This window comes from Nicotiana attenuata, unplaced genomic scaffold (genome assembly GCF_001879085.1).
Source record: "Nicotiana attenuata strain UT unplaced genomic scaffold, NIATTr2, whole genome shotgun sequence".
NCBI classification, from domain to species: domain Eukaryota; kingdom Viridiplantae; phylum Streptophyta; class Magnoliopsida; order Solanales; family Solanaceae; genus Nicotiana; species Nicotiana attenuata.
Genome location: NW_017670237.1, coordinates 148,291 through 157,870, shown reverse-complemented (window position 1 = coordinate 157,870; position 9,580 = coordinate 148,291). Strand labels below are relative to the sequence as shown.

Below are 9,580 nucleotides of genomic sequence, written 5' to 3'. Positions count from 1 at the left end.
TCTCTTTCTAGTGTATTAAACTAAAGCAGATAAAAAGATAACTAATCAAACTAGGATATCTAGAAACCTTAAATTCAAGGTAGTGGGTAGGGGTGGCAATATGATTAAAAGAAAATAATTAACCATCCATATTATCCACTCAAAAATAGGTTGGATGAACTTTTTAAAAACGGGTCAAATATGAATAAGAACCATATTATCCGTTCAGAAAATGGATAACCAATGAATAACCAATGAGTCTAACTTTTATATTTGTAAAGCCTCAAATTAGGGGTTCCTCATGTTAAGCAGACAAAAAATTCTCCCAAAAGTGATTATATGCATGAAGTCATGGATAATATGATTACCCATATTATCCGCTGGCTAACCTATTTTTTATCCGTATTAAATATGGGCCAGGTCGGATAATTTATCCCTTTTTCATTACTCGTTTTCGACCCGACCCATATCCGACCGCCCGCCTATTTGCCTTTCCTAGTAGTGGGTAAAAACTCTATGAAAACATGAGACGGAACACTACAAGCATAAAAAATAGTTGATGATAAGCAATTAGTAATCCATTTTGAGAAACAAAGACATATATATTACAGTCAAACCTCTCTATAATAACTTTCTTTATTCCGATCTCTCTATAACAATCTTCTTTGTTCCGAATTGTTTTGACTGTAATAGCGAAGTGTTGTTATATAAAACATATATTATAATATAGCATGAAAATTCGTACCATAAAAAACTTGACTTTTATAGTGAACAATTGTTATATAGCGATATTGTTATAAAGAGATTTGATTGTATCAATTTGAGAAACTGCATGTGTAATCCCTGATCCCTTGCTTATACTTATCATGTTAAATGTTAGATGGACCAAATTAAACAGAGAGTATAGTTAGTATATTAAATCATGTCCTAATCCGACTACTATTTTATGTAGGTATATACAAATAATATACTTCAGCAAGAATCTTTAATAATACTAAAATTAGATCATGACGTCCTCCCTTTCGTCACCAATGCTGTACCAAAAATAGCAGGGCGAACCTGGTGCAGGTTCATCTGATGGTTAAATTTAATAGTTATAAGGATAATAAAACTAAGGTCAAGAAGAAGTACATGGAAATACCATCTCCACCATTTGCATACTACCTTAGGGTTTTAATTAATTTTAGTTCGAACTTCTGTAAGAAACTATCTTCGATTCCGTTCAGACTAATAAAAAAATAAAACTAAAATAATTTTCTCTACCATCTATAAATCCTCGGTAGACCTCTCACTATCAATCCATCTTACTGAAAGAGTAAGAGAGGAAAAATTAAATAGACAAAAGAAAATGGAGAGTGCTAATGCATACTCAAAAATGCCAATGGAAAATGTTAATGATGTGGGCCTTATTAATTTCATCGACGAAGAAAACTTTGATCAGTTCATTGAGCTCATTAGGGGTGAAACTGCTGACCCCATTGTTACATTTTGCCCAAACAATGATTATGAGCACATTACAGGTTGTTTCTCTGAGGCCAATGTCCAATTTGAGCCAGCATCCACAGATTTCTTTGATTGGAATGCTACAAATATGTCTGATCCTATTTCGTTATATGCTTCCCTTCCTAATGAAATGAAGCTTAGCAAAGAAGAAGAAGAAGGAGAAGAGGAAGATAACGATTTTGATGAATCTTCGGCAACAACAACAACCACCACCACCACCACCAGGACGGTGTCGCCAGCAACGCCAACAAAGAAGAGCACGAGGACTGACCGATCAAGAACTTTGATTTCTGAGAGAAAAAGGAGAGGAAGAATGAAGGAAAAGCTTTACGCCTTGCGTTCCTTAGTTCCTAATATCACAAAGGTTAGTAATATTTTTTCGCATTTTATAGGGTGAAAGAACATAACTTATGTACTAAAGGTATGAAAATTCCTTTCTATACTACTCCATCCATCCAAAAAATGATGATGCTTTTTGAATTTCAAGACTCAAACAAGTTGTTCTTAGCCTACGACTTTTCATATACCTTATAAATATCTTAAATTATTAATTATTGTGACCAATAATACCTTTTATGTATTAGTATTTAAAAATGTAAATTTTATTTCAAAAACTTCAAAACTGCATATATCCAAATTCGGGGTCAAATTAAGAAATTTGACTCTCTAAATTCGAAAAGTATCATCCTATTCGGGACGTATGAAGTGTTAGTATAGCTTAACAGGTTGTTATAAGCCGTTTATAGTATTTTTAATAATACTTAAAATATAAAATTTAGCATTTTAAGAAACTGGTTATGTAAAAATCTTTACGTTATAGGAGCATAATGATGCTTCTTTCTCAATCTATCCTTTATTTTTTTGGTTAAACTGTATTTTTGAGTGAAGAGTGTTTATATCGGCAGCTGGATAAAGCCTCTGTAATTGGAGATGCAATACTATACGTGCAACGGCTGCAAACAGAAGCTAAGAAACTAAAAATAGAAGTAGAAGGTCTTGAGTCATCACTCAACGGAATGAACGATAATAAAGGTGGAGCATTTCAAAATGCTAAGAAAATGAATTCAACAAGCTATTATCCAGCAATCAAGAAAATATCAAAGGTTTGTGTTATGAAAACCAAATATTTGTCAACGCTTTTTATAACCAAAAAGCAAATTGCTAATTAACATGATAAACTAATGCAGATGGACGTTTTCCAAGTAGAAGAAAAAGGATTTTACGTGAGATTAGTGTGCAATAAAGGGCGACATGTTGCAGCTTCTCTATTCAAAGCTCTTGACTCTCTCACTGGATTCTACATTCAAAGCTCCAACTTGGCTACTTCTTCAGATGATTATATTTTGACGTTCACTCTTAATGTAAGTTTTACGTGTAATTAATCCCCTAGTAACTTATTAGTTGACTCTCAATTCCTTTTCTCAAATCTAACACATTCTTTTGCTTACTAACATGAGTAATATTTTTTCTTTCTTTTTGGTGTGTAAATGGATAAACAGGTGAGAGAATATGAGGTGGACATAAACTTTGGCAACTTGAAGTTATGGATAGCTAGTGCTTTTCTTAATCAAGGGTTTGACTTCGTGACTTCTCCATTGGCCTAACGTAATATTGTACACTTTTTAAATGTCGTTAAGCAAAGTAAAAACGGCTATGGCGCGTTGCCGTCCACATACTTGTGACAGACCTACATTCAGGATTAAATGTTGCATGAATTATATATTCATTAGTTAACTTTTCGACTTTAATGTATTGGTTAGCGATAACGACGTACGCATTGCCATTACTAGCATTGCAGTGAGATTTTGTCATACAATTTATTTTGGAGTAAGTTTACTGTTTCTCATAAGATTAAAAAATGAAATGGACAAAAATGATATTTCAGCATCAATTGTTATGGGAAAATTGATATTGGGTCGGGTCCAACTACAAGGAGTATGTTTACCCGTAAAACGGTACAGTTGAATTTGAAACGTGATTTATAGACACGTGAGTTAATTTGATCCAAAAATATGAAATAAATAAGAATCAAGGTTATAGAAATAACATAAAAAAGAAATAAAAGCTTGGTTGTATGATGGGCCTCTCCGGAAGCAATAATAGAACAATGTTAGGAACAAAAGAAAGCAAGTAATTTTATAATATGAGATCAAATCATAGTCTTTACGTACAGACGATTTTTCCTGTCCAACCACGGATACAAGTTTTTCTATTTATAGCTCTACTCAGGGAGGCAAGATCCCCAAATCAAGCTCTTATTGAATGAGATTAAAAGATCTTATTGATGGTTGTATAAAGGTTGATCATTAATACAGAAATTTCTTGTAACGGCTACTCATTAAATGCTGCCTTTTCCAACCGATATCTTACTTTCAAACCTTCGTTCTCGGTTTCAATGTCTTCGAAATTCACTCAGCACCGATCACAAGCTCGTATCCGGTGCCAACTATTTACTGACCCATATCTTACATAATTTCAGTTTCACGTGTCATCTACTCATTCGTCCAACCGTCGCTATCTATTTTTACCCCATACAAATAGTCCCCCTTCACTTTCTGGCAACAAAACATTGTGTTACCGAGAAGTAGATAAGACCCCTTTTCTTGGTGGAAAAGTTCCTGAATGGTTTCTGACACTAGATATGACGCACGTCTTATTGCATATAATGACCCGAACATGTGCTATCCTGTGATTCGACAAATATTATCGCCAGTTTTCAAGGTAATCATGACCATAAATTTTGATGTCTATAAACTTCTCCACTACTCATCACTTTTACCCTTCACTTTTACAAATTCTTCTTCTTCTTCTTCTACGAATTTTCTTAGAACTCTACTGCAAAATTCATCTTTCTCAGCAAATTCTTTTTATTCAAATTTCTTACCATCATGTCTTCTAATACCACTGTCCTCGGAAACTCCGGCCTTCTCTTCGGTGATGGCCCTAAAAAGAATAAAACAAAGGAAGTTGATGTCGAATCTGAACCTCTTACCATTAACTATATCATACCCCTTTAACATAACACCCAGTCAGACCTCCAAGTCCAAAAAGAACCTGTTAATCCCAAAGTGTCAGACACTGGCATGTTCACAGGTATCGTTCTTCCATTCTTCTTTCTAGCATTCCCGCCATGAAGGAAGATTGCGTATGGAATAGCATTGAAATCTTCGCCTCCAATGAGGTGGAAAGGGTCACTTTCTCCAAACCAGGGTTCATGTATGTTTGTATATGCCCTTTCACTTTGAGATTGGGTCAAGAAATTGGCCCTAAAACATGCTTATTGAGTTTGGCCGTTAAAGTAATAAAAGAAAACTTTTGGTTACTTATTGTGCAAAAATATTCCTTTTTCTTAATTGATAAGGAATTCTTTTTATTTTTATCCGATAACTTTTATCCCGGGTACTGACACTTTCTGTATCTATCCCTTTGACTATGAGGGTATCGTAAGAGAGGGCCATTATGTTTACGATGCTCTTGAACATGACGTCTCATGTTTATTCCGGCACAAGCATTTGAGGTTTTAATTAACTTTCAAACAGAAAATAATTTAACATATCTTTTGGACAAGTAAGATAAAAACAAAAGGACTTTTATTTATTCCTTCCATCGTTAAAGTATATTTACATAAACATTCATTTAATTAAGTAAATAAAGCTGCCAATACATGTGACTAACTTGTATAACTTACTTCTACGGTGCTAAACATAAAGTCTCCGGTCCTGATACAACATAGACTCCGGATCTAATAGTCCCCTGTCATCGTGACACTTTATAGTCCCCCCCCCCCCCCAATGTTTGGATGCTAAGTATGAGAATTCGAACACTGGAGGTCTTGCTATCGTCGATGACCATTTCTTCTTAGTATGCTTTTCATTGCTGCCTCATTAAAAAACTTGCCAAAAAGTCAAATTGGGACAAAAATTGGACAAAGAGAAAAAGAGTGTAGCACATACTTTCAGAATCAGCAAGGATCTTCAACAGTAATACCTTTTGAAGTGTCAAGATCCAATTTCTAGGCAATTTAACTCCATCTTGATTCTCGAATTGATACGAACCTTTGCTGGTTATCGTAGAAATCCGGTAATGTCCTTCCCATGTTGGTCCTAGCTTCCCAATGTTAATCTCTCGAGTACTTTGCGTTACTTTTCTCAAAACCAAATCTTCGACTTTGTAATATAAAAGATTTGCTCTGCTATTGTAATATCTTTCCATTCTTCGCTTTTGTGCCACAATATTCACATACGCTAGATTTCGATGCTCTTCAACAAAATCCAATTTAATCAGCAATTGTTCATTATTTTCGTCATCGTTTGCTCGAGAATACCTTATGGTCAGTTCCTCAATCTCCACCGGGATCAAAGCTTCTACACCGTAAAAAGTAAAATAGTGTTTCACCCATGCTGATTCCGTCGTTGTTCTATATTCCCATAGCACACGCGGTAGGTCATTTAGCCAATTAATTTTAGTATCTTCTAACTTCTTTTTGAGATATTGAATTATTATCTTGTTGGTAGACTCCGATTTTCCATTAGCACTAGGGTGCTACAGTGAAGATATAATCCGTTTGTTCTTCAATCCTTCCAAAAACTTTGTAACTCTGGAACCTATAAATTGTGGCCCATTGTCACAAGAGGTCTCTTTTGGTATTTATAACTGGCAGCTAATTGATGTGACCCCATATGAAATCCATCACTTCTCATTCTCCGATCTTTTTGTAAGCGCCTGCTTCTACCCATTTAGTTAAATAGTCAGTTTAAACCAAAATAAATATTAGCTTCCCGGGTCCTTGTGGTAAGGAACCAACTATGTCCATTTCCCATATCATCAATTGCCATGGTAAAACCACCGAATGCAAAAGTTTCGTGTATTGATGCACTAATTGTGCATGACGCTGACATTTATGACATTTTTGTACAAATAACTTCGTGTCTCACTCCATCTGGGGCTAATAATAGCCGGCCTTTGTCAATTTGAGAGCCAGCGAGTCTACACCGGAGTGGTTAGCGAACAATTCTTCATAAAATTCTATCATCACACAGTCAACCTTCGATGTCCCTAAACACCGAGCCATTGGCCCTTGAAAAGAACTCATGTACAATTGACCATCAACAAGACAATAACGAGCAGCTTTAGTCCGTAGTTCCCCAAATGCTTTTGGATCTTCAGGCTATTTTTCATGCCTTATATACTCTATAAACTCATTTCTCCAATCACAAATTAGATTGGTTGAGTTAACATCACAATATCCGACCATATAGGAATCAACTTCTTTCATTTCTGTGGACGACCCCAAATTTGCCAATGTGTCTACTTCCATTTTTTCTTCTCTCGGAATGTGGATGATCGACTATTCGAATTTTACTTGAATTTTATTCAAGTACTATTGCATTCGCTCATCCTTTGTGTCGAAAATTCCATGCACTTGGTTTACTACCAGCTGGGAGTCGCACTTTATTTCAATTACCTCGAAGCCTAGTCCCCGATCTAATTCGAGTAGTGCAATCATAGTCTCGTACTCGGCTTCATTGTTAGTTAATGGTACAGTTCAAATAGCATGTCTCAAGGTTTCTCCCGAAGGAGTGATTAATACAATCCCGAGATTGGACCCTTTACGTTGGAACCTCCATCCGTAAACAAGGTCCAAACACCAGATACAGTTCCTAATGCCAGCACCTCTTCTTTAGTAGCTAAAAGCATCAGTCCCGGACTAAAGTTAGCCGCAAAGTCGGCTAAAACTTGCGATTTGGTCGCAGTCCTAGGTTTGTATTCAATGTCGAATTCACTAACTTCGACTACCCATGTAGCTAATCGACCCAATAGTTCAAGCTTATAAAGGATATTCCACAAGGAAAAAGCTGTCACAACGACAATGGGATGATATTGAAAATAAGGATTGAGCTTTTGAGCGGCAACTACAAGAGCTATGGCTAGATTTTCAAGGTACAGATAATGTGTCTCTACTACTCATAAAACTTTAATAACATAATATACAGGAAATTGTTTACCTTCTTCCTCTCAGATGAGAACAACACTTACTGCAACTTCCAAAACCGCCTGATAGATTAACAGTTGCTCTCATTCCTTAACTATTGAGAATAAAAGAGGACTAGACATGTAGCTTTTCAGGTCTTTCAATGCTTGCTGGCATTTCGGAGTCCACACGAAATCATTCTTCTTTTCCAAAAGCGAAAAGAAATGATGGCATTTCTCTAAAGACCTTGAGATAAACCTCTGCACTTCCTTCACACTTTTTAATTGATCCGAGATATTCTCGATGGATTTTATTTTATTGGGGTTTACTTCAATTTCTCTTTGAGAGACCAAAACCTCAGGAACTTACCGGAGCCAACTCTGAAAGCGCATTTCTCTGGGTTGAGCTTCAGGTTGTATTTTCTTAGTTCAAATGTTTCTTGGAGATGATTCAAATGATCTCATGCATTAAGTGATTTAACCAACATATCATCAATATAAACCTCCACTGTCTTACCGATTTGTTGTTCAAACATTTTATAAAAGAGGCTTTGATAAGTGGCTGCTAATTTGATTATACCTCAATATAAACCTCCACTGTTTTCCGGGTGCATCTTAATTTGATTATACCAGGAGTATGAGTCAAGAAAACTCATTAACTCATGATCGATCGTAACATCAATCATTTAATCAATGTTCCGCAATGGGAAAGAGTCCTTCGGGCACGCCTTTATTCAAATCTTCATAATCTACACACATTCTAAATTTAATATTCTTTTTAGATACTACCACTACGTTAGCTAACCAATCGGAATAATTTACCTCCCCAATTGAACCTATGTTTAGTAAACGAGTTACCTCTTCTTTGACAAACCTGTTTCAGACCTCTACTATCGGTTGTTTCTTCTGCCTTACCGGAGGGAAGTTGGGATCCAAACTTAGCTTGTGGACAGCCTTTTGTAGTGGAATTTTTGTCGTATCTGAATGTGAGCATGCAGAACAATCTACGTTATTTTGATTTTCAATCTTAGTTCGAAGCTCAACCCCATTCCTAAGAGGAATTTCCTGTCCAAAAACTCTACGGATAAGGATATTTGTTCGAGCTCTTCTTCAATCGACTCGGTTCCGTCTATTTCCTCTAGTACCTGAAAAGACCTTAGCACCTGATAAAAATCTGATGACTCATCTTCGCTATCATCTTTTGTTAGGATAGAAGAGGGCACCAGCTCCTCTAGTTGCTATTTGCTTGTTTCTTTCCCCTTTCTACTGGACAAGGTGACTGCATTCATTTCTTTTGCAGCTGGTTTGATAGGTTACAAGTATTTTGGTCATAATTACTTGGCTTTTTATGTTTTGATGAGCCAACAAACTTACTATCCAGAACCAGATAAGGAACCTGTTACACATTTACAAGACCTTAAGATCACAAGGTTCCTGTTTGGGATCCAGCTTACGTTATGATTAAACTCTTCAGAGTGGGAAGGAACAGCTGAGGGAACAAGTCCCTACCAGTTTCCGAGAAGACTTTACGAAGTCAACTTTCCAGCCGGAAAGTTGCTGCCTACACACGCTACAGTGCAGAAACAGTGCTGCAGCCAACTTTCTAGGGAAGACTTTTTGCCTACCTTGCTTACATCATTGTAAGTGATGTCCACTTGTATATATACATTCAACAAGCAAGTTTCAAGTGCTTCAAGAACAAAGAACAAAGCAACTACGGACCAATTCCCATATCAAGTCATTGTATGTCCTTAGCTGAGTTGTAATTTTGTAATAGTTCTTCAATTGTGATTCCTATCTAGCTTGTTTAGAAGCATTCTACAGGAACCCCTTTGTAAACCTTAAACCAGTGTGTTTGAGTCTTGGCTAGAGTTAGTCGTGTTGTAAAGTCTTTGTAATAGAATTATTACAAAGTGGCTTGTAATAGAGTATTACAAGTTAGTGAGAGATTAAGAGGTTAATTCCTAGGTTGCATAGGCTATAATATAAAAGTTGCTCAGTAGTGAAGTTGAAATCCTACAAGGGTTGGTCGTGGTTTTTAATCCCGTTGAGCTGGGAATTTTCCACGTAAAATTTTTCTTGCCATTTAATTACTGCTGTGTCTGTGAATTGTTGAATCTGATAGAGA

At 36.1% G+C, this 9,580-nt stretch overlaps 1 protein-coding gene across 1 annotated transcript; it reads left to right on the top strand.

Moving 5' to 3' along the window:
- Nucleotides 1-1,192: 1,192 nt before the first annotated feature.
- Nucleotides 1,193-3,341, top strand: LOC109236389 (transcription factor FER-LIKE IRON DEFICIENCY-INDUCED TRANSCRIPTION FACTOR-like). Its single transcript, XM_019402563.1, has 4 exons — nucleotides 1,193-1,846; nucleotides 2,388-2,585; nucleotides 2,670-2,843; nucleotides 2,982-3,341. Exons 1-4 carry the CDS (start codon nucleotides 1,328-1,330, stop codon nucleotides 3,084-3,086), a joined length of 996 nt encoding a protein of 331 aa, XP_019258108.1. The 5' UTR covers nucleotides 1,193-1,327; the 3' UTR covers nucleotides 3,087-3,341.
- The last annotated feature ends 6,239 nt before the right edge of the window (nucleotides 3,342-9,580 follow it).

Bases quoted from the DNA above. Each gene is read 5' to 3' on its own strand.
- LOC109236389 (XM_019402563.1), top strand. From the start codon at position 1,328: ATGGAGAGTGCTAATGCATACTCAAAAATGCCAATGGAAAATGTTAAT. The intron at 2,586-2,669 runs GTTTGTGTTATG...AAACTAATGCAG, and splicing joins CAATCAAGAAAATATCAAAG to ATGGACGTTTTCCAAGTAGA. The intron at 2,844-2,981 runs GTAAGTTTTACG...ATGGATAAACAG, and splicing joins TTTTGACGTTCACTCTTAAT to GTGAGAGAATATGAGGTGGA.